Source organism: Hemitrygon akajei, chromosome 7 (assembly GCF_048418815.1).
Source record: "Hemitrygon akajei chromosome 7, sHemAka1.3, whole genome shotgun sequence".
Taxonomy (NCBI): domain Eukaryota; kingdom Metazoa; phylum Chordata; class Chondrichthyes; order Myliobatiformes; family Dasyatidae; genus Hemitrygon; species Hemitrygon akajei.
This window is the reverse complement of record NC_133130.1, coordinates 68124518-68148267: the sequence shown is the minus strand read 5'-3', so window position 1 is coordinate 68148267 and position 23750 is coordinate 68124518. Positions and strand designations below refer to the sequence as shown.

General features: G+C 40.5%; 1 protein-coding gene across 3 annotated transcripts in view; it reads right to left on the bottom strand.

Moving 5' to 3' along the window:
- cnksr3 (cnksr family member 3) overlaps positions 1-23750 on the bottom strand; it is a 102255-nt gene that overhangs the window by 8380 nt on the left and 70125 nt on the right. For all 3 annotated transcript variants that reach the window (XM_073051104.1, XM_073051103.1, XM_073051105.1), the window contains exons 7-10: positions 13909-13968; positions 13433-13501; positions 10005-10151; positions 9555-9679 (exon numbers count right to left, since the gene is read on the bottom strand). In XM_073051104.1, coding sequence (XP_072907205.1) covers positions 9555-9679; positions 10005-10151; positions 13433-13501; positions 13909-13968 — 401 coding nt within the window. The remainder of the gene's footprint in view (positions 1-9554; positions 9680-10004; positions 10152-13432; positions 13502-13908; positions 13969-23750) is intronic.

Here is a 23750-nt window from a genome sequence, read left to right as displayed (position 1 = left end):
CTGCAGGAAATTCACTTCTACAGCAAGAGTTAAAAGCCTTAGAAATCAAGCCAAGCCATCAGTACCAAACTCGATGCACCCATTACAGCACCTGATAGCATCAATGACAAAACAGATTAAAATGATTGACTATCAGACTGAATTAAGGTGGGGTTATGCCAAACAATTATTTCAAAATGAAAGGCAACTTTCCACTGAGATATTATAACTAGAAACATGAAAAGTTAATATTCATTCTGCTAAAATATTTGAATCAAACTTTTTTTTAAAGTTGATGCTATCTTTATGTTGAACAACCTGTTAAATACTTAACTGATTTGTCATCACTACTGTGAACAGAACAAACTGATCACTACTTTGTCTTTTTAGAATCAGATTTCATATCACTGGCAGATGTTGTGAAATTTGTTAGCTTTAATTGATCAGCACAGGGTAAAGACTGGGTCAGGACAGCAGGGATAACTCTTTCTCGCTACTTTCAAAAAGTGCCATTGGATCTTTGATATTCACCATCAAATGGCTCAAGTTTCATAATGAGAACATTTACTTGAATAGATTTTTGGCTAATGCAATCTGACTTCATTTTCACAAATGCATACTTGTCCTCTCTTTGGAAGAAATACATTCCCAGTACAATTTATTGACTTCTGCTGCTGAACTCAATTTGACTGGCAGAGACAAATAAAAAATAAACGTCTTTTGTTTAACCATAATTTTTTAAAGTGTTCATCCAGCGCTGAAATACAGCGTCTTCACTAACAGTACACCATTTCAGTAAATGATTAATAAAAAAGACTACCCATAAAAGTAAAGCATGCAGAAAGACCATACAAATACTTTCATGGCCCTCCCTCTCCTCACCTTCTTGTTTTATGAATGCACATCCAGAACAGATTAATGAACACCAGGGTAGTTGCTGGTCAAAAGCATGACATCATTACTCAATTTTTTTTAAAAATCAGGAATTCAGTTCATCACATCTCAATATATAGGTTTCTCACAAACAGCTTATGATTATGGTATTGGACAATACAGCTTCACCAAGATCAACACAGGATTAAGTCCAAAGGAGTGCAAATCTCTCCTCTTTTGCAATGCCATTTACAGGAGGCCCACCAAACACCAGAATCACTAAATTCTGCTGCTTCACTACACCTTCAAAAAGAATTGCTTGAAACTTCTCCCGCTTTTGGCTCTGCACGTTAGTTTGCAATCAGACGTAGGATTGAGAACAGGGCATTTCTAGAAATGGCACTACTCAGATCAAAGGAAGGGAATGCTCAGCAGACTCTAGGGTTTCCTTTAAATCAGGAAATGTGAGATGCTCTCAACTGTTCTATGCAAATTCAAACCACTGAAGTTGTTAATGGAACCGAGATAGCAAGAACAATTAAAATTTATTCCAAGCACTTTTAAGTTTCACATTTTGCTTGGATATTCAACATTTACTACATCCAAACTGAAAATTGAAATTAACTGAATGTAAATACACAGCTATGTGATAACAATTAACATACTCGCTGCATAAGATGCCTGAAATACACTTTTCAAAACGCACAATTCTTCCAGATTTCTATTTGTATATAAGCAGAACGATTATTTGCAATTTTCTGTTTATCCTACCGATTTATCTGAAGAATCTTCTCTCCTCATTCTTAACTTGTGTACTTATCTTTTTAAAAATAAGCTTTTCTTTTGGAGAAACAGCCCAATAAATAGGTCCTTCTGGTCCAATGAGCCAACCCAATTACACCTGAGTGATAAATTTAACAACTGACCTGTACATCTTTGGGATGTGGGAGAAAACTGGAGCATTCGGAGGAAACCTATTGGGTCAAAGGGAGAATGTACAAAGTCTTTACAAACGGTGATAGAAATGAACCCAGTTCGCTGGCACTGTACGAGCATTATACGAGCAGCTACACTACTGCGTCACCCCCCAATCATAAATGAAGGCAAATAAATCTCAATGTTCAGTCAGATAAGGAGGTCCACACAAGTCAATGCATGAAAGATCAGCTTGCTGGCCCGAGGCTCCATCATAATGTGTAATGTAATACACCTTTTGCTAGGAAAGAAGCATACAGGCTAATAGACAGGAGTTTCTACTGGAGACAGAAGTGGCCCAAGGGAAAATAGTTTTGAACACATAATTGAAATATCAGACTCAGCACTATTTTGAACAAAATTCACTTCAGATTAGTAATGTACCACACCTTAGAGTCAGAGTTGAACAGCACAGAAACGAGACACACAGCCCAACTTGTCCGTGCCAACTGTGATGCACATCTATGCCAATCACATTTTTCCCATGTTCGGCTCATATCCCATAACACCTTTCCTATATTGGGCTGTCCAAATATCCTTTGAACATTGTAATTTGTACTTGTCTCCGCCACTTTCTCTGGCAACTGATTCCATGTAACTACCACCTGCTGTGCAAATATTTGCTGCTCAGATTTCCTTTAAATTTCTCTCTTCTCAGTGTAAACATTTAATCACACTTCTTTTGGAAAGATCTTGGCAAACAATAGCCTGCAACTTCCCTTCTGGAGTTGAGCTTTTAGATCGCCTGTATGACCTGGCATTTTTGTGGTGTGGCATGAAGTCTCAAAGGGGTAGGACAGTTATGGCGTGGCGTGTAGGGGCCCGAAAGCTGCAGAACCAAGGCGGCGTGGCCTGGGCCTGAAAGCACGGAAGAGGCTGACTGATTTAAGTGCAGGGGCAGACTGAAAAGGTCAGAGTGTTGGGGCCAAAGGCGAGGGATGGATGGAGGTTTAGTTCGCTGATCAGCGAGGATTTACTTGTCTCTGCATTGAACTGAGACTGTGGCCTGCAACTAACAGGCTTCTGAATGGACTGCAGGGTTGACTGACTTCATGGCTATGAACTCATTTTCGTGAGCTTTAGTTCTGAATGTTATCTGCTTACTTTTTAATTGTCTGCATGATTTGTTTTTTTTCCCCCACAATGGGTGGCTGACAGTCTTTTTTTTAAAATGGGTTCCATTGGATATCTTTGTTTTGTGGCTGCCTGTAAGGAGCCAAATCTCCAGGTTGTTAAAGGTATACATACTTTGATAATGAATGTACTTTGAAACTGTACAAAGTTCACAGCAAAGTACATACACATTACCATACATTTTCTTGCAGGCATTTACAGAAAAAAAGGAAAATCTAAATTATCTAAAAACTATACATAATCAGAATGACAACCAGCCAACGTGCAAGAAAAGACAAACTATGTAAATTACAAATACTGAGAACATGAATTGTAAAGAATCCTTGAAAGTGAGTCTGCAGGTCACAGAAAGAGTTTGGTGTTGTGACCAGACCCACAGACAATACTCCAAATGCACCCTGACCACATATTGTTCAGCTGTCACACAACATCCCAACTCTTATATGCAACCCCTCAATCTATGAAAACAAGAATGCAAAATGCCATCTTCATTACTTTATACAGGAATCTGTTACCATTTTCATTTAGTTGTTATCCCTAGTGTTTAACTTTGTTCTCTCTGAACCGTATCCTCCGAAATACATCATTTCACCATTGTATGGATTTATTTCCATTTGCCACCTCTCCACCCAACTTCCCATCTGATCCATGTCTCTCTACACTTTCACAAGTTTCTTTGATATTGACTGTTCCACACATTGTAGGTGTGAATTGGGATAGATTGTTTACTGGCAAATGGATGATGGGTAAGAGGGAGGCCTTTAAAATTGAACATACAGACTTTCTGTGTTCCTCTTAGAAACATGGGCTTTAGGGGAATCTTGATTTGAGGAAAATTGAAGCCCTGGTTAAGAAGCAGAAGGTGCATGTCTTGGATAAGAAGCTAGGATCAAACGAGGCTCTTGAGAATAAGAAATGAAGAAAAGCACTTGATAGACATGAGGGCTAAAGATGACACGAGGTCCCTCAGGTAGACAAGATCGAGAGAATCCCAAGGGTTTCTCCAGATATATTAAGAGCGAAAGACTAAGTTGGTCCTCTTGAACGTCTGCGTGGTTATCTATGCATGGAAATGAAAGAACTGGAAGGTCTGAAATGAAATTTCAGCATCTGTATCACTCAGCAGACATACACAGGGCCCATGTAACTGAGGCAAAAAAGAAGTGAGCTCGTAGACCATATCCAGACTACAGGAGAGGAAATGCTTGCTGTCTTCAGGCATATTAGGATTGATAAATACCCAGGTCCTGACACTTGTAGAAGGCTATTGTAGAAATTGCAGAGGCCTAGTCAGAGGTATTTGAAATGCTCTTAGCCACAAGTGAGGAGCTGAAGGACTAGTGGATAGCAAATGTCAGTCATGGGCAAATTACTGGAAAGCAGTCTAAGGGACAAGCAGGTCAGTGGTGTAGTGGTGTTCGCACTGAACATCAAGGTGAGTGGTCCTGGGCTCAAATCGGCCAGCTCCTTGCACGCTTTCCAACTGTGCTGGGTTGAGCATCGAGCTAGCAACTCAGCCTTGTAAAAAAAGACAAATGCTAAAGACAAGGCAAGGTTGTTGCCCAATGCGGAGAGGAACAACATTCTAAGAAACAGTATAGACAAATACCTGCATATAGACAGGACCTGATTAGGGACAGGCACTGTGGTTTTATGGGTGGTAGGTTATGTTTAGCCAATCTTAAAAAGTTTTTTGAAGAAGGCTGATGAAGGAAACGTGGTGGATATTCTCTACAAGACCTCTGACAGAGTCCCAGATGGAAGGCTGGTCCAGAAGGTTAAGTCACTTAGCACTGAAGATGAAGCAGTTAATTTGATTCTACATTGGCTTAGTGGGAGTAGCTAGCAATTGGTAGTAGATAGTAGTCTCCCTGAATGGAGGCCTGCGACTAATGCTGTGTCATAGGGATTGGTGTTGGGTCCACTGTTGTTTATCATCTACATTAATGATCTGGATTATGTGGTAAATTGGATCAGCAAAATGGTAGATGACACCAAGATTGGCGATATGGTAGACAGCAAAGAAGTCTATCAAAGCTTGCAGCATGATCTGGACCAGCTGGCAAAATGGACTGAGAAATGGAAGATAGAATTTAATGCAGACAAGTGTGGGGTGTTGTACTTTGGCAGCTGTATTAAATTTTACAAAACACTGAATGAATCTTAACAGTTCAAAATGACAATTCAACTCATTCAGAGCCTGCCGCAAGTTATGTTTGTACCAAGTAGACACTGTAGGTTTGGCAATATCTAATGTTTGTGAATAGCAGCTGGACTTTCCTCATCTCGGCTACCATTAATAAGAGGATGAGAATGTCTGTTAATGATTTTGTGTCTGTGGATCACTTTGAGAGCTAGGTTGATGGATTCTGGCTTATTGTTTACATGTAATATTAATGTTCTTTGCAAGTCCAAGCAATGTTGTGTCCAAAACAGTGGTGGACTAATGGATGAGGAGTGACCATTAAAGTATCTAATTGATTTATATGGATGTGCTGAACACTGTGCTAATGAACATGTATTGTTTGAATGAAAGAACTCAGGCTGAGTTAATGGCAGGAGAAGAAAAGATCAGCATTTGTCTGCCTCTATGTGTCCCTCTACGTTTGTGGAACTCTTAATTATTGGGTACCTTCCCTGGGTTCGTTGGACTTTAATCAAGTGGTGGAAATCACAATTGGTGCCTAGGACCCAGGGGTGGTTTCACGAGCAAGTTCAAATTCAGAATTCCCCTGATAACAGCAACAATCAAATGAAGTCTTTGTTGCTCGCTATGTTGTTTATTGTGTGGTTTATTTGTTTTCTATTTTATGATAATAAATTTGGCTTAAGTTACTTTGTTGTGTTGTGTTGTGACTCAAATACGTAGGGTCTGATCAACCCAGCCCATTACAGCAGGACAGACTGGGATAGGGCTTATACAATGAATGGTAGGGCACTGGGAGTGTGGTAGAATAGAGGGACTTGGGAATACAGGTTCACAATTCTTTGAAAGTGGCATCACAGGTAGAAAGGGTCATAAGGAAAGCTTTCGGCACATTGACCTTCATAAATCAGAACACTGAGTTTCAGGAGTATGGATGTTAAGTTGAGGTTGTACAAGATGATGATGCTGCAGTCAGACTTGGAAGTACTGTGTGTAGTTCTGGTCACTTACCAACAGGAAGGATATCAATAAGCTTGAAAGAGAAAATTTACAAGGATGTTGCTGGGACCTGAGGACCGAATTGTACGGAAAGATTGAATAGTCCCTGGAGTGTAGAGAAATCGGGGGAAATCTTATAGAGTTACACAAAATAGCAGAGACAATGTTTTTGCAGGGTTTTGAAAGAGTCATGATAAAAGGAAAACAAGACCATTTGGCTCACTGAACCAATCATCCTTCCAGCAGGACAAGCTAACTACTTCCATTTCTACACTTTTTCCTCAAGGCCTTAGAATCTTCACCCATGCCACCATGAAGTACTTATCCCATTCCCCTTTAAGTCATGAAGGGATTACATTCCAACCCAATGCGCAGTGCAATTATGATATTTCATTACTGATGCCTCTGGTTCTCTGTCAATCATTTTTCATTGGTGTTTTCCAGTTGTGTACACTTTTGCCACTGGAAAAAGATCCTCATTTACAACAATTCATTCAAATTTCAACACCACTCAAATCCTCATCCTTCCCTAAGGCATAGGAAAAAAAATCTGCAGCTGCTTCACATGACAGATGTCCATCTCTCCAAATACCATTCCAGTTAAGCTGTTCGATATGATCTCAAACTCTTGACATGCTAAATGTAATGCCCAGAACAGAATATGTTAGCAAATCAAACAACATCTTTTTGTACTTGATGTCTCTGCAAATAAAGACAAGGATTTGTCAAATACCCAAGTTAATCAAATGTTTTCCCAAACCTTTAAGATTTTACCATTTAGTCTCCATTACCTCACTATTCCTCATGAAAATATTACTTCACTTTGACCAGTTTAATTTCACCTGCTACAGGTCTGCTCATTTTACCTGTCACTGAAACAGAAAACGTTAGAAACAGGCAGCAAGTCAGGTAGCTGAGTGTAAAGAGAAACAACGTTCAAGTGTTAGGTCAAATATTTTTTCTCAGAATTGGGTTAGTCAAAATAAGTGGCAGTAATATTGTTTCACTCTTTCCTGGTTTCGACAAACAATCATCAATTTGAAGTACAGTTTTAATTCTTGTTTCTTTTACACCAGTTGCAGACTAACCGGCTGAGTGTTTCCCTGCAGTTATTTCAAACTTGCAGATAGGGAAATAGTACAATTAACTCACATATCAGCCAGGCAAGGATAGAATGGAGACTCAAGAGATGGCAGATATTAGCATCTGGATCTGGAGCAACAAAATCTGCTGGAAGAGCTTGGTAGATCAAGCAGCACCTGATACAGGCTTCTGACCCAAAATTCCTTCCTTCCTTCCCACAGATGCTACTTGACCTGCTGAGTTCTTCCAGCAGATTGCCTGTCGTAAGCAAGGATAAGTGTCCTCCCAAGTACAGTCTAAGGCATGGAGCAATACAACACGGACACAGGCCTTTGGCCCCAATGCGTCCATACGAAACACATTATCCACCTAGCTAACTCCAATTTCCTGTGTTTGGTCCATATCCCTATAGGCCCCACCTTTCCAAATACCTATGCAAGCACTTCTTAAATGATATTATTGCACTTGTCTCAACAACCTCCTCTGGCAACTCATTCCATTTACTCACCATCCAGTGTGTGGAAAAAGTTAACCCTCAAGTCCCTTTTAATCTACTCTCAGTGACCACTTTATTAGATACATCCTGGACCTACTAAAATGGCATCTGAGTGTTTGTTTATGTTCTTCTGCTGCTATAGCCCATCCACTTCAAGGTTTAACGTATTGTGCATTCATGGATGCTGTTCTACACACCACTATTGTAATGCATGCTTATTTTTCACCTTCCTGACAGCTTAAACTAATTCACCCACAGAACTGCTGATCACTGAATTGTTTTTTTGTTTTTTGCACTATTCTCTGTAAACACTCTAGAGACTGTTGTGCGTGAAAATCCCAGGGAATGAGCAGTTTCTAAAATATTCCAACCACCTCCATCTGGCACCACAATCATTCCACCATCAAAGTCACTTAATCACATTTCTTACCTATGCTGATGTTTAGTCTGAACAACTGAACCTCTTGACCAGGTCTGTATGCATCTATGCAGATTTTTTACCATCCCATCTACCTGCAAAACTGCCTATGTACTTGTACTCTGAGGTCTCTGTTCCAGAAAACCCCCTAGTGTTCTTTCATAGTACAAGTCCTATTCTGCTTTGATTTTCCAAGATATCACCTAACACACATCTGTATTGGAATCCAGTTGCCCCTCATGAGCCCACTTGTTTAACTGATCAAGATTCCTCTATAATCTCCGATAATCTTTTTCACCACCAACACCTCCCAATTATGGTGTCATCTGCAAAGTTATTGATCAAAGCCCTGTGCATTCATATCCAAATTGCAATACCAGGGAAATTAATATCTCCCACTAATACACACTGTTATTTTTACAACAATGAGCAATTTTGCTACACACAAGCTTCTCAAGTTCCGAGTCACTAATCTATGCATCTGAAGCACTTGTACCATTAGCATCCTGGAACACTGAGCAGCCAGTCCTGCCTTTTTCTTAGTCAAGTCTCTGTTATGGCAATGTCATTCCAGTTCTTCAGAGCCAATCCATGTTCTGAGTCCATCGCAGTTTAACTGAGTATTCTTCCTCACCCGCCACCTGCACCCCCCCCCCCCCGAGCTTTACTGTGCCCCTGGTTATCATGATTACTAAATTTATTCATGACGGCTACTTTATCTCATGTCTTGCTCCCTGTCCCCCCAATCCCCCAGAGCCAATCTAATTTAAACCCTCCACTGTTGGACCAACAAGCTTCCCCGAAGGGATTTTGGCTTAAGTGCACCTCATCCCTCTTGAAGAGGTCACCCCTACCCAGAAGAGATCCCAGTGGGCAGGGAACCTGAATCCCTGTTCCTTGCACCAACTCCTCAGCCCTGCAATCACTTCCCCCGTCTTTCTATTTTTAACCTCACCAGCATGTGGCACCAGGAGTAATTCGGAGATTACCACCCTTGAGGTCCTGCTGTTTAACTCCCCACACAGGTCCCTGTCATCATTGTGCAGGACCTCATCATGTGTTTTGCCTGTGCTAATTAGGGAGTAGTGCTGGTATGCATCAGCAGGTCTGGGTGAAAATATACTTTCAAGCCTTCTATTCACTGTTACACCACTGGAAGAGATGTTCAGGTTCCAGCAAGAGTCCACATCAGGTTTTCTCTCTATGGTGTAGTCTGCAGTGAAGGGACTAAAAGCAATGGGTGAGAACCCAACTGGGTAGCTGATGGCATTTCACTATACAGGGACTGGAGTTACTACAAGCACGTTTTGACACCGCAGTTCCAAGTGAACTACTAACGTAGCTGCAGATGTGAAACATTAGTTTTCTTTGAGTGGATCTATTCACATCTGTGTGCCAGCTTTATAAATACAGGAAGCCCTTTGTTCTGCTGTTTCAAGTGGTTTTCATACCGAGGAGTATACGGAACGACTGGCGGTGGTGGGATGTATAGATCCTTGATGGGAGGCTTTTCTTTCTTTTGAGATATCTCCATTGTGCTGGCTGTTGATGGAGTTGCAGTCTGCGAAGGACTGACCTATATAAAAAAAAACAAAGTAGTACAAATATTCAGTTTTATGTGTAATGACGGGGTTAAGTGAAGAGAAAATAAAAACTCATTCTCAAATAATTATAATGCCAAGAAGCTTATCACATCAGCTCTGAATGAATCACAACCAGTGATAAATATATGTCATAACTTTCTCCACATCTGTTCAATAGTCCAACTTCTACAAAACACAGTGGAGTAAATTACTGGACCTTCATTAAATCTAACACTGCAAGCTAATCATAATGTGATGCACTATCACCTGAAAATGTTGCCAATAAAATGCAGAAACTCTTAAGGAGTTCCTTTTTACCTGCACAGCTGGTGGCTTCCAGCGCATATTCTTCAGAGGAGCTGGAGTAAAGTTGCATGTGCTTGCCGGCCTTTTTTTCAGCAAAAGTATCACACCAGCAGGGTCTTCACGAAGTTTTCCAACAAGATTTTTTAACTGCCATCCAACCTTTTAACGATAGACAGTGGAATGAGATCTGTATTAATAAACTAGTCACTTTACCTTTAGAGATGCCAATTTTTTTTTTAAGAAACCCTGCAAAGTCAGTCCTTTATGGAAGAACAAAACAGGATATATTAAAAAACTGTGCCATCCAGTTTAAAGAGTGCATTAAATTATTTGTAATTATTCATCGCTTTACTCTTCTAACCCACTCCTGGTATTAATTTGCAAGGCACAACTAAACATTGGGAAAAAAAATGAACCTGGAAATTGCAAGAAGCAGAGAAGCTCTGTTCAATTGTATTTTTATAACCTGATGCACCAACTTACAAGTAATGCTCACTCATATATTGATCAAAGGACATCAAAATTTATTTGAGAAAAAGCGCCAAACCTCAACACTTCCTTTGGGACTAATGTGAGACAAATGATCACAAAATTTCCTTTCCCATGATAACTTGTTTAATTTGAGTTGCCATTCATGAAATCTAGTGGTGAAATTAGTTTATTTTAGTTGTTCACATGCTCCTGAAAAACAAAATACTTAAGCATGTTTCCAAAACAATTTGATTTAGGACACCATAATAGAGCAAGTTAAAGAAGGTTTATGGTCAAATCCTAACAGCCTGTTTGGATTAAAGCAATTCTCAATACAATTTTGAATTCTGCTGTGACAAATTGGAAATTTAAAAAAATGTTTCTTTTAAATTAAATTGATAGGCACACTGACACTTTCTATGTAACTAAAGTTCCTTGGAGAATGGAACTGCAAGTGTATTGAAAGCTTGCTGTATACACCAAAAAGATGACAGGATATTCAAAGTCAGAGTGAGAAACATTTTATAATGGGGGCATGGGGTGGCGGTGAGGTTAAAGAAAAAAGGTGTTCAGGATTTCAAACATTTCTGATCAATTGGCTCGTGGTCTACACAAAAACATTCGGCAGAACATCCCCAATTATCCCGAGCGTAACAGCAGCTGCCAGGTCTGTCTCAATCTACTTCTATCTGTTGCAAGTTCAGGTCATTTGTTAATTAAAATTCTTTAGGTACAGAATGAGCCTATTATTATGCTTACGTTTGGGAAATGGTCATTTGCCAATCATTTGTATTTAAAGCCATTTTCAATTTCATATAATAAATAATATTCATAGAACAATACATACCTTTTGGTTCAACGAGTCCATACTAGCCAATACAGACATAGCCTGTCAGATTTTCCTAATTCAGCCCATATCCCTCCAATCCCTGCCCCTCCGTGCAACTATGCTTCTTAAATTATACTATTGTATCTGTCTCAATGACCTTCTCTGGCAGTTCATTCCATACACCTTCCAAATGTGTGAAACAAGTTCCCACTCGAGTCCCTTCAAGTGCCACACTCACCCTAAATCAATGCCCCCCAAGTTCTGGACCAACCCCCAACCCCCCCCAATGTAACCCATCAACTAAGGTCAATACATATTTTAAAAGGACACTGGTGTAAGGTGTGCATTGCAACGTAAACTGAGCTGGGGAAGTACATTTCAAGAACACAATTGCCACCTCTCACAAGACCATAACACATGACAGCAGAATTAGGCCATTCAACCCATCAAGTCTGCTCCATCATGGCTGATCGCAACCACCTGCCTTCTTGCCATATCCTTTGGTGCCCCGACCGATCAGGAAACTATCAACTTCTGCCTTAAATATACCCATGGACCTGGTAGTGCATTGCACAGATTCACTACTCTCTGGCTAGAAAAAAATCCCCCTTACTCCTGTTCTAAAAGATCGCCCCTCAATTTTGAGGCAGTGTCCTCTAGTTCTGGATACCCCCAACATAGGAAACATCCTCTCCACACCCACCCTATCTAGTCCTTTCAACATTCAGTAGGTTTCAATGAGATCCCCGCCCCCAACATTCTTCTAAATTCCAGTGAATACAGGCCTAAAGCTGCCAAACACTCCTCATAGATTAACCCCTTCATTCTTGGAATCATCCTCATGAACCTCCTCTATAATCTCTCCAAACACAACACATCCCTTCTGAGATATGGGGCCCAAAACTGTTGACAATACCCCAAGTGCAGCCAGACTTGTGTTTTATAAAGGCTCAGCATTATCCCCTTGCTTTTATATTCTAATCCCCTTGAAATAAATGCCAACATTGCATTTGCTTTCTTTACCATAGACTCAACCTGCAAGTTAACCTTCTGGGAGTCTTGCACGTGGACTCCGAAGTGCCTCTGCACCTCTGATGTTTGAAAGTTCTCCCCATTGTTCCTTTTGCCTTGATGCATTATCATTGATTTCTCAACACTATTCCATCTGCCTTATTTTTTGCTGTCTTCCAATTTGTCTGTTGCAAGTCCTGCTGCAATCGCATTGCTTCCTCAGCACTACCTACCCCTCCACCTATCTTTGTATCCTCTACAAACTTTGCCATAAAGCCATCAATTCCACTGAATTCTTATGTGATTAAACAATGGAAGGAATGCCAATGTTTGATTCTACACTAACCAACTCCAAATAAATACTGCCAAAAATAAATAACTGATAAGTAAATCAGGAAGAGAATCTCTTGTTTCAATCTCCTTCTTATTCTCACTGCTTCCTCACTTGGCAGAAGCACAGAGGCCAAACTCAGTAATTTAAACACAGCCCTGACAAAGATCAGATATTCATCCTGGGGCCCATCCACGTCAACTACATAAGGTCCTGCATTCAGCTATTAAGTAGGTAGCATCAGTTTCTTTAAAATATAAGATACAAGTTAATCAGATACTTAAATGCTAATGCCTGGTTAAAAACTGCAGAATGTAACTTAACACCCTCAATGCCAATCAGTTGCTTGAAAAATAAAAGAACAGCCCCTCTCATGACCAAGATTAAACAGTACACTGAGCACTACAGTGTTGTTCAACTATACCGGCAAGATGACACAAGCCACTAAAAGTCTGGTCTTCACCAAGTTTTGAAATAATTATGTACAAGACAATGACTTTCTGCATAATCCTTGACAAAATTAAATATGTAAGGCTGTAAATAATTATTATTTAACTTGCCTAGCCGTCCACTATGTAAACAGAAAACTTGAATTCTGATGACATTGAAATTTTGTGCAGCTGTGAAGGAGACTGTGCTTTGGAACTTGCTGTGCTTACTGTTATTTAGGTAAGAGAATATCACACTCCTGCATTTTCTTTCAGATAACTTGATAAACAGAATGCAGATCAGGTCAGTTATTTTCAGCTACAAATGATCTGAAGAAATCAATGTTGCATTTGTTTGGTCAGTACTTACGACAGTCTGCTGGTTCACCTGAATCACCTCATCACCAGCATGAATCTTTCGTGTTCTATCAGCAGGTGACTGTAAAACAGAATTGTAACTGGTTAAAAATTTAATCATGACTGCCTCCTCGAAGCAGTGAAGTTACACCTCGCATACCAGAATATTCACATTTTCCTGCATCATTTATCTTGATATTTAGTTCCACCCTCCTTCATAACTATGTCAATGAATGCACAAAGTATACCTTTGAGATAGAAAGACACTAACCAGATGGTAACTATTTAAAACTCCTCTGTTAATGCCCTTTCTGTGTGATGAAATTGGTTATCTAGCAGACATCCAAGGTTGAAGGATACATCAATATTCTGACTTTTACCTCAGATACTGTCACTTGGCTATGCGACCAAAAAAACTTTGAACTTTAGACCTATTAAAGCATTCACGATCTTTGTCAAAAAGATTGAAAGAACAAACACCTTTCTTACATTTTCAGTTGTGCCAGTTACAATGTGCAATCCATCATAGGTTGATTTAATATACATGCCCTAGAAAAATAAAAGGAAAAGTCAATTAGATTGACTAAAAACCAACAAAGCCATTCCAGCACAACATTGTCCATTTAACTCACTCGTATTGCTGTGCTGACAACTACATTCTGTACTTGGAGTACAAAGAGTCAAGCTCTAAATCTTGAGGGCTTAAATATCAAAAGGATAAAATTTGTTTCAGGAAAGGGAGGGAATAAAATAACAGGATGAGCTAATATAAACGGACATGGCTTGCTTGCATTAGTTTTGACAGAATACCATGCATTATCTGTAGGAACATGGGTTTATACAGTCAGGATCTTTATACAAGAAAACCAGCAAAATATTTTATAATATTCTTAAATTTGATGGATGACTGCTGCTTCATTAACACTCAAACAGCTCAACACAACATCTGGGACAGAGATGAGTTTGATTGACCCCCTAACATATTCACTCCCTCTCTGAGCATTGCTGCTGCATTATCTACAAAATATACTGTAGACACGCACTTATACTAGCAGCCCCTTCCAGACCTGAGTCCCCTACTCTCAAGGAAATCGGAGAGTCAGTACTTCCTACGCCAAGGCATGCACATGAACTTTACCTGGAAAGTTATGCAGCACTGCTGCTGGGTGTGTAACCAGTTCCAGGCAACTCGTGATCACCTTCTTAACTGAAGAACAGGCAAAATGTATTGGTTGCTTCATTGACCAAAAATGGCCCATCATGAATGACCCTCACCATCCCTCTTTTCATTTCTGTCAGATACATGATGCTGAAGACACACACTCATTGCCAAGGAAAAGCTCTGCCACCAGCTCTGAACAGACCATGAAGCCAGGAACACTACCACACTTCTTACAGTACTTATTTTTAATACTTCTTATTGCAACTTACAGTAATTTTTAAAAATGTACTGCACTGGTACTGCTGTCGCAAAACAACAAATTCCATGACATCTGTCAGTGAAAATAACCCCAATTCTGAGTTTCTCATCATAAAGAAAACATCTTTTACACCTACAGAAAGGCAAATAATGCTGACCAAGTAGTCTGCACAACTTAGTGCTTTTAACACAGTCATCCACTCTAGGGCAAAAAAGCCCCCCCCCCCCCGTGAGGTTCAATGCCAAAAACTGAACTTTAGCTCAATCTAACCAGAGCCTTAATGTTTATATATCAGAAAGGCTAACATTCATAAGGTCTTGAGGCATTATTTAATTAAAGCATTAAAAATACCCTGATGGGAGTTATATACAGACCTCCAAACAATAGCAAAGGTGTGGGCTACAAATGACAACAGAAGATAGAAAATGCATGCCAAAAGGGTAATGATATGACACTCATGGGGAACTTGTAGAATGCTTACAACATGACCTTTTAAAGCAGCTCATGGCTGAGCCCACTAAGGGTGTTGAGCAATGAACCGGAATTGATTAGAGAGCTTAAGGTAAAGGAACCCTTTGGGGCCAGTGATCATAATATGATAGATTTCATCTCGCAATTTGAGAATAAGGAACTAAAGTTAGATGTACCAGTATTACAGTGGAGTAAAGGGAAATAGAGGCACTGGAGAGGAGTTGACCAGAATTGTTTGGAAGTGGAACTAGCAGGGATGACAGCAGAGCAGCAATGGCTGGAGTTTTTAAAGCAACAATTCAGAAGACACAGGACAGATAAATCCCAAAGAAGAAATATTCAAAAGGCAGGATGACACAACAGTGGCTGCCAAGAAATGGTAAAGCCAATATAAAAGCCAAAGAGAGGACATATAAAAGAGCAGAAACTAGTGTAAAGTTAGAGGACATTCCACAGCACGTAAGGGTAGAGAACTCCAAGGACATGGTTCTCAGAAATCTCTCAATCTTGATCAACAAGAGGTGATCTCTTTCTTAAACCGTACACCTTATTTCCAGATATCTCTGCTGGGGAAAAATCCTGTCAAGGTCCACACTGGGAATAAGCTTCTCTACATACTACCGATCTTTTTTCCATATAGGGTAAACAAAATGAACCTTCTTTCACACAGTTTGCAATGGAGTTACATCTTTAAATATGGAGACCAAAACTATGCATAGTAACATAGGGTCTCACCAATTGTACACCTCACTTATATTCTATAACACATTTAATGAAGCCCAACAATTCATTGACCCTCTTAATTACCTCTGGACATCTGAGACTACATTTTATGAGTAATTAATGCAGAAACCCAGGTAATTGGAAAGGGTTCACAAACCTTTTCTTGAACTATACATTGAACTCATTGCTACAATGTATTCAAATACTCACAATCTAGTGAACAATATATCACATTTAAAAGTTGCTCCTCAAATGCAAAGAAAGCATGCAGATTCCAAAAATTCTTAGCATTACAACCATCAAGCCTAGGCAGGTTCCTTGGTAAAATGGATTAAATATTAGCTGCCTTACAACAGGTTTATGAGATTCACAATGTTGATAGTTCGTGCAAAAGATAATGTTGCCTCTAAGGATCCTTGCAGTTTTAAAATCTGGGAGTCACCCATCACTGCAAAGCAGGTTTGTCTGAGTAGCAATTGATTTCTGTTAACTTGCACTTGAAAAAGGTAAATGAATGAAATAACCTGCAAATCACTCTCACTGGTGCAGTTTGGTGCAGACATTTTCCAAAATAAAGTTTAAAAATTTGAAAACAGAAGCAGCTGAACTTAAAAGGTAATCACCTTGACATATTTGTGCCTATGTAACAACACTGCACATTGTGTTCCATGGAACCGGATTTCAGAAGTAGATTACATCTGAAGCAGTCATGCATGTTTAACAGGGAGCCAAGGACAAGATTTCTGCCTCCATGTTAAACTGTCAAAATTCTCATGTCCACAAGATACAGGAGCAGAAATAGGCCATTTGGCCTATCAAGTCTGCTCTGCTATTTCAACATGGGTGATCCATTTTCCTCTCAGCCCCAATCTCCAGCACATCCTCTTTCTTAATATCTACATGCTCAAGCTTATCAGTCCACTGTGGGTCATCCCTACAATCGCCAAGATCCTTTTTCTTAATGAATTCCGAAGCAAAGTATTCATTAAGTATCTCTGCTATCTCCTCCGGTTCCATACACACTTTTCCACTGTCACACTTGATTGGTCCTATTCTCTCATGTCATATCCTCTTGCTCTTCACATACTTGTAGAATGCCTTGGGGGGTTTTCCTTAATCCTGTCTGCCAAGGCCTTCTCATGGCCCCTTCTGGCTCCCCTAATTTCTTTCTGAAGCTCTTTCCTGCTAGCCTAATAATCTTCTAGACTTCCATCATTACTTAAGTTTTTTGAACCTCTCATAAGCTCTTCTTTTCTTCTTGACTAGATTTACAACAGCCTTTGTACACAACGGTTCCTGCACCCGACCATCCTTTCCCTGTCTCAATGGAATGTACCTATAGGCAGAACCCCACACAAATATCCCCTGAACATTTGACACATTTGTGCCATACATTTCCCTGAGAAAATTTGTTCCCAATGTATGCTTCCAAGTTCCTGCCGGATAGCTTCATATTTCCCCTTACTCCAATTAAACACTTCCTAACTTGTCTGTTCCTATCCCTCTTCAATGCTATGGTAAAGGAGGTAGAATTGTGATCACTATCTCCAAAATGCTCTCCCACTGAGAGATTTGACACCTGATCAGGTTCATTTCCCAATACCAGATCAAGTACAGCCTCTCCTATTGTAGGCTTATCTACATATTATGTCAAGAAACCTTCCTGAACACACCTAACAAACTCCACCCCATCTAAACCCCTCACTCTAGGGAGAAGCCAATCGATATTTGGGAAATTAAAATCTCCCACCCTGACAACATTGTTATTATTACACCTTTCCAGAATGTCTCCCTATCTGCTCTTTGATGTCCTTGTTACTACTCGGCGGCCTATTAAAAAACACCCAGTAGAGTTATTGACCCCTTCCCAACTTCCAACCACAGAGACTCTGTAGACAATCCCTCCATGACTTCCTTTTTTCCTGCAGCTGTGACACTATCTCTGATCAACAGTGCCATGCCCCCACCTCTTTTGCCTCCCTCCCTGTCCTTTCCAAAACACCTAAAGCCTGGCACTTGAAGTAACCATTCCTGTCCCTGAGCCATCCAAGTCTCTGTAATGGCCACCACACCATAGCTTCATGTGCTGATCCACGCTCTTAAGCTCATCCGCTTTGTTCATAATACTCCTTGCGTTAAAATACACATCTCAAACCATCGGTCTGAGCGCGTCCCTTCTCTATCACCTGCCTATCCTTCCTCTCACACTGCCTTCAAGCTTTCTCTATTTGTGAGCAAACCACCCCTTCCTCCGTCTCTTCATTTCGGTTCCCACCCCCAACAATTCTAGTTTAAACCCTTCCCAATAAGCCTTAGCAAACCTCCCCGCCTGTATATTGGTCTCCTGGGATTCAAGTGCAACCTGTCCTTTTTGTATAGGTTACACCTGCTCCAAAAGAGGTCCCAATGATCCAGAAATCTGAATCCCTGCCTCCTGCTCCAATCCTCAGCCACGCATTTATCCTCCACCTCATTCTATTCCTATACTCACTGTCCCGAGATTACTACCTTTGTGGTCCTGCTTCTCAACTTCCTTCCTAACTCCCTGCAGTCTTTTTTCAGGACCTCTTCCCTTTTCCTACCTATGTCATTGGTACCAATATATACTACGACCTCTGGCTGTTCTCCTTCCTACTTCACTTCAGGATAGAATAGATGTGATCAGAAACATCCCGGGCCCTGGTACCTGGGAGGCAAACTACCATCCGTGTTTTTTTCCTGCCTGTCTGACCCCCTAACTACAGAGTCCCCTATCACTGCTGCCATCCTCTTCCTTTCTGCAGGGGTACTCTCTAGCATCTGACTCCTGCCCTTCAGTCTCCTGACTGTTACCCACTTATTCGTCTCCCGAGGCCTGGTGTGACTATCTCCCTATAGCTCTTATCTATCACTTCCTCACATTCTCTGACCAGACGAAGGTCATCGAGCTGCATCTCCAGTTCCCTAACACAGTCTCTAAGGAGCTGCAGCTCGACGCAGCTGGTGCAAATGTGGTCGTCCGGAGGGCTGGGAGCCTCCAGGACTTCCCCCATCTGACACCGAGCACAGAACACTGGCCTCACACACATACTTCCTGTCTGTATTCTACACAAGCAATCTACTTCACCTCGACGCACTATCGCCGAAGACTCGTTGAGCCAAAGCCCTCCTAAAATGTCTCCCTCTACTCTGCCGTCTGCTCATCTGACGCTCACTCTATAAAGCTGTCTCCTTTTAAACTCTTGTCACTGTTTAAACTATACTTCCTCAAAACTACCTGCCCCTCCACTCCCCTTTGTATAATCTGCAATAACTTTGGCAAAATAATAACTTTCATATTTTTCCTTAAAGCAAGAGGTATCTGTGAACTACTGCTGTACGACAGATGAATGTGTTCCTACACTGTAATTGGGAGAGAGAGAGTGAGATGAAGATTTTGATCCAGCCATATGAAAAAGTTGATAACAGGCATTTAAAGAAAGATGGTGGCAGTGTGAGATCTGACATTGTCCATGCCACATGAGCAGTGGTAGTAGAAATGCCACCACTTGGCATGAGTATGATGTTCTTCTCAGGGGGTAGTCTGTTGTCTCTGGTGGCTGTAGAGGTCAATCAAGGATCCACACATTCCTGTGCAGTGAGGGTAGTTGTCTCTTCTGGTTATTCAGTCTTTCCTTTCAAAGCTGCACTCATTCACTGTGGCATAATGGAGGTCGTTCTCATTTCACACAGCTCCTTCGTATAGATTTCCTCCAGGTGCGTCCATTGAGTGCCATGTCCTCCCAATATCTTAGACATTATCTTCCATTTCTTCATGCTGATTTGATGTCATCTTCAAAACATTTCCTTTGCCCGCGAGGTCCTTGCTAACCATCCTTCATCTGGGAAGTAAAGATTCTGTTTGGGGAGACGCGAGTTATCCATATGGATAACATGACCTATCCATCAGATTTGGTATTGCTTTGTTGAGGAAGAAACACTGGTGTTAGTGCATGTCTTTCTCGCTCATCCTCAAACTTTTTTTGTAAGGATTCCAAAAAAAACACATTATACAACAGGTCACCACTACTGTGAATAATAATGATCATCCTGCATAAATTTATGGTCTAAATATGTTACAAAACTAGCCCAAGCCTTGCTGCACATATACACCTATTAATTAATTACAAAGAGCCAAACAGTGCAAAAGTGTGAGATGCTGTCACTTCCAGCATGAACGAGTTATGGCTTTGCATTAGACAGCAACTGGCTGTGGCAATCGACTGAGAAATAATCCTGTTATTCACTTTATAACTTCCATAATTTTACAGATAACCAAGGTAGATTGTTCAGTAAAATTGGTAAATTGTTTTATTATTGACACATATACCAAGGCACAGTGTAAAAAAAAACTTGTGTTGCATACCAGCCACACAGATCCACAGTCAATATCTCTTTGATATCAGAAAGTTAAATGGCGGAATACTGATCTATGGCGAATGATGCTGAGAACAAGTGGCCTGGAAAATTTATCTTTGCAGAATTTCTGGCTGCCAGAAGATAAACCATTTTTGGTTATGGATTACCATGAATGATCTTTGATGACGACTCATCCTACACCATACAGATCAGCTGCCCAATCCAAGCATGACAAAACAGGTTTTGCTTCCAAACCCCTCTCTCCCACCCTGGTTTGAGCCAGATGCATACTCTGATGAAATATTTGGTTTCAGGTTATGCTCGGTCATCTCAGACTAGCAGGGTGCCCTGCTGAATTTTAACCACATCTGGCTTTCTTTTGATCAATTTTGTTTCATTCTCAAATATGTCAGATACTATATTTATTGCAACAGTTGGATAGAGTGTGAAATTAATAAGTGCTTGTGTTTGGAACAACCTGGTTTTGATTAGGTTCAAGCTGAGATCTCAGCACTCACAAAGGCCTTGGTGGAGTGCAAGAGTTTTGGTTTGACTTGTTGACAATGGGATTATTTAGCTCTTTTTAAGCTGAGTTAAATGGCACAAAAGGAGGCCCTTTGACCCAACAAATCCATGCTGATCATTAAGCACACATTTGCACACGTGAATCCTATTTTATTCTCCATGCATTCCCTTGAATACTCTCACTCACCTATACCCAATGGCCATTAACCTATCAAGCTGCACAACTCTGGGATGTTACTGGAACCTGATGCACTGAGAAAGTACACCCTTACACTGCACCAAATTAGTTTAATCTCTACTGTAACCCAACAGATGCACTGAAAATTCTTCTAAATGTAACACAGGAGTCAGTCATCAGAAACTGTCTTATGAACAGAAGTATCTGCAACATGTACATCTGTGACAGTAAAGCTATTCTCTTGTTTGTCTCATACCCCAATGTCAGTCAACTGACTTTCAGCACATTGCCAACTTGGACATTGGTGGCAGTATTGTCTATACTCAAGCCTGTCACTCAGTGCATGTTTTGTGCTGTTGCTGCCTTCAGACCTTCCTTCTGGCTCGATTCAAAATTAAGGAGCACTGTTTCACAGGGCAAGGGTAGATTTAGGCAAGGAGGTGATTTTGTTATTGCATGAGATACTACAGATTCTGGAAGTCATGCGCAACACACAAAATGCTAGAGGAACTCAGTGTCAGGCAGCAGAATAAGCAGTTGGGAGTTTTGGGCTGAGACCCTGTATCAAGGCTGGAAAGGAAGAGGATTTAAAGACAGGACAAGAAGATTGGGGAAAAGGATAAGAGTACAAGCTGGCAGGTGATAGGTAAGACCAGGTGAGAGGGAGAGGGAGCAAAATTTCATTTTCCATCAGGATAGCTTTTAACCTGAGAGCATGAACATTGATTTCTCTTCTATTATTCCCCATTCTGGTTACCCTCTCACCTCTTCTCACCTCTCTGGTTATCTTCCTCCTTCCCTTGATTTCATGGCTCACTGGCCTCTCCAATTAGATTTCTTTTTCTTCTGCCCTATACCAGTTCAACCTATCACCTTCCAGCTTCTTATTTAATCTCTCCTCCCCCACCACCCGCCTCCTCCCTCACAAGGTCCTACCCAACACCTACCAACTTGTACTCCTTCTTACTACCTTCCTATTCTGCTCCTGCCCCCCTTCCTTTCCAGTCCTGATGAAGGGTCTTGGGCTGAAATGTCAACTGTTTATTTCCCTCCATAGAGGCTGCTTTCTTGCTGAGTTGCTCCAGTATTTTGTGATATGATGTTTTATCCCTTTAACTTGAAGCTGTGGACATTTAATGGAATCAATGGAGTGCACTATTCCCTTCACGCCCTTGTCAACACACCTATCTGACTATCACTGGGCCCACTCTCCTAATGCAATGTGAAAAGTTATCCAGTGGAATTTACATAAAGCTATGCAATGATTATTCAATCCATACAAGAGCTCGATTAAAAACACCTGTCAGACAATTGTTTATTTCTTCAAAATGTATAAAGTTCAAAATCTCCATGGAGGTAAAACATTCGGATAATATTTAGTGGAATATGTGCTGGATCTCCAAAGTAATTTGGCAAGACTCCAGCATGCCAAACAGATGTTAGCTAGTCTGTTTTGGCCAAGACTGAGTGAATCCTACAGATTGAGATGTCCTGTTTTTGTCAATAATTGTGAATACCAATAACCTTCAATCCTCTTTAGATGTTTACCCACAGAGAACAGAAATGAAATTAATTGCTATCCCTTTCCTTCACTTTGATTCATTATACACAGAGCTGCAGATTTACTTGGTGTTTCTTCCCAAGAACTAGTCTGATTCAGTACATAATTTGACTTGACAATTGAGAAAAAAAATCAAACAAGTCTTGGATTGACTAATTTAGCATGTAATTCAGTACATTTAATTTTGGATATCCTAAGAATATGTTTCCCCATTATTCACAGTCACCTTACTTAACATTCCTAAAGCACAAAAAATTTTGTCCCAAAATTCAGAAAAATGGAAGACTACTTAACCAAAATACCTTCCCTGCAAATGTCACTAAAACAAAACTTCTATTGAAAATAAATGGAAACAATGCAGATACCTAAAATTCTTTCAGTCTATAAAGTTGCAATTCCACACAGACAATTTGGATCTCTCCCAAATATTCTAATACAATCAGGGTCTATGTGAATTGCAAGTACAGCTGTGAACTTCTTTCATTTTTGAACCATAACGAAGAATCAGAGTATCAGCCACATGCAAGAGTTCTGAAAATATTCAACTTAATGCATACATTCTGCAGAAACTCTTGAAAATTAGTTATTTTATACTGAGACCAGGGAAATAGGTGGAAAAAAGGTTTGTTTCAGTTTTGCCTTCTGAGATGCTGGCAGTTGGGGATTATAAATGACTGACGCCATCATAGAATGAGATACTGCATGGATGATGACGTCACCTCAGGCCCGAGAGGCCAGTGTCGGGCATTTACACTGCACAAGGTGCAGAACGAAAGATTGTGTGGCGTGCCACTCCTCACACAGATATTTCGCAGTATTTTTTTTCTTTATTTTACGAGGTCGAGTTGCGAGCTCAACACTCAACCCGGCATGCATGGAAAGCGTACTTGGGATTGGATTTGAACCCGGGAACGTCCGTTCCAGAGTCCGGCACTGATGTCACTGCATATAACTGTGAGAAATGAAAAATCAGCACATTTTCAAAACAGAAGTTGGAAACAAAATATTAAAGTTCTGTAATTTAGAAATAAAAATGCTGGTAAACCATAGTAATCGATTTGTCAAGAACACATAC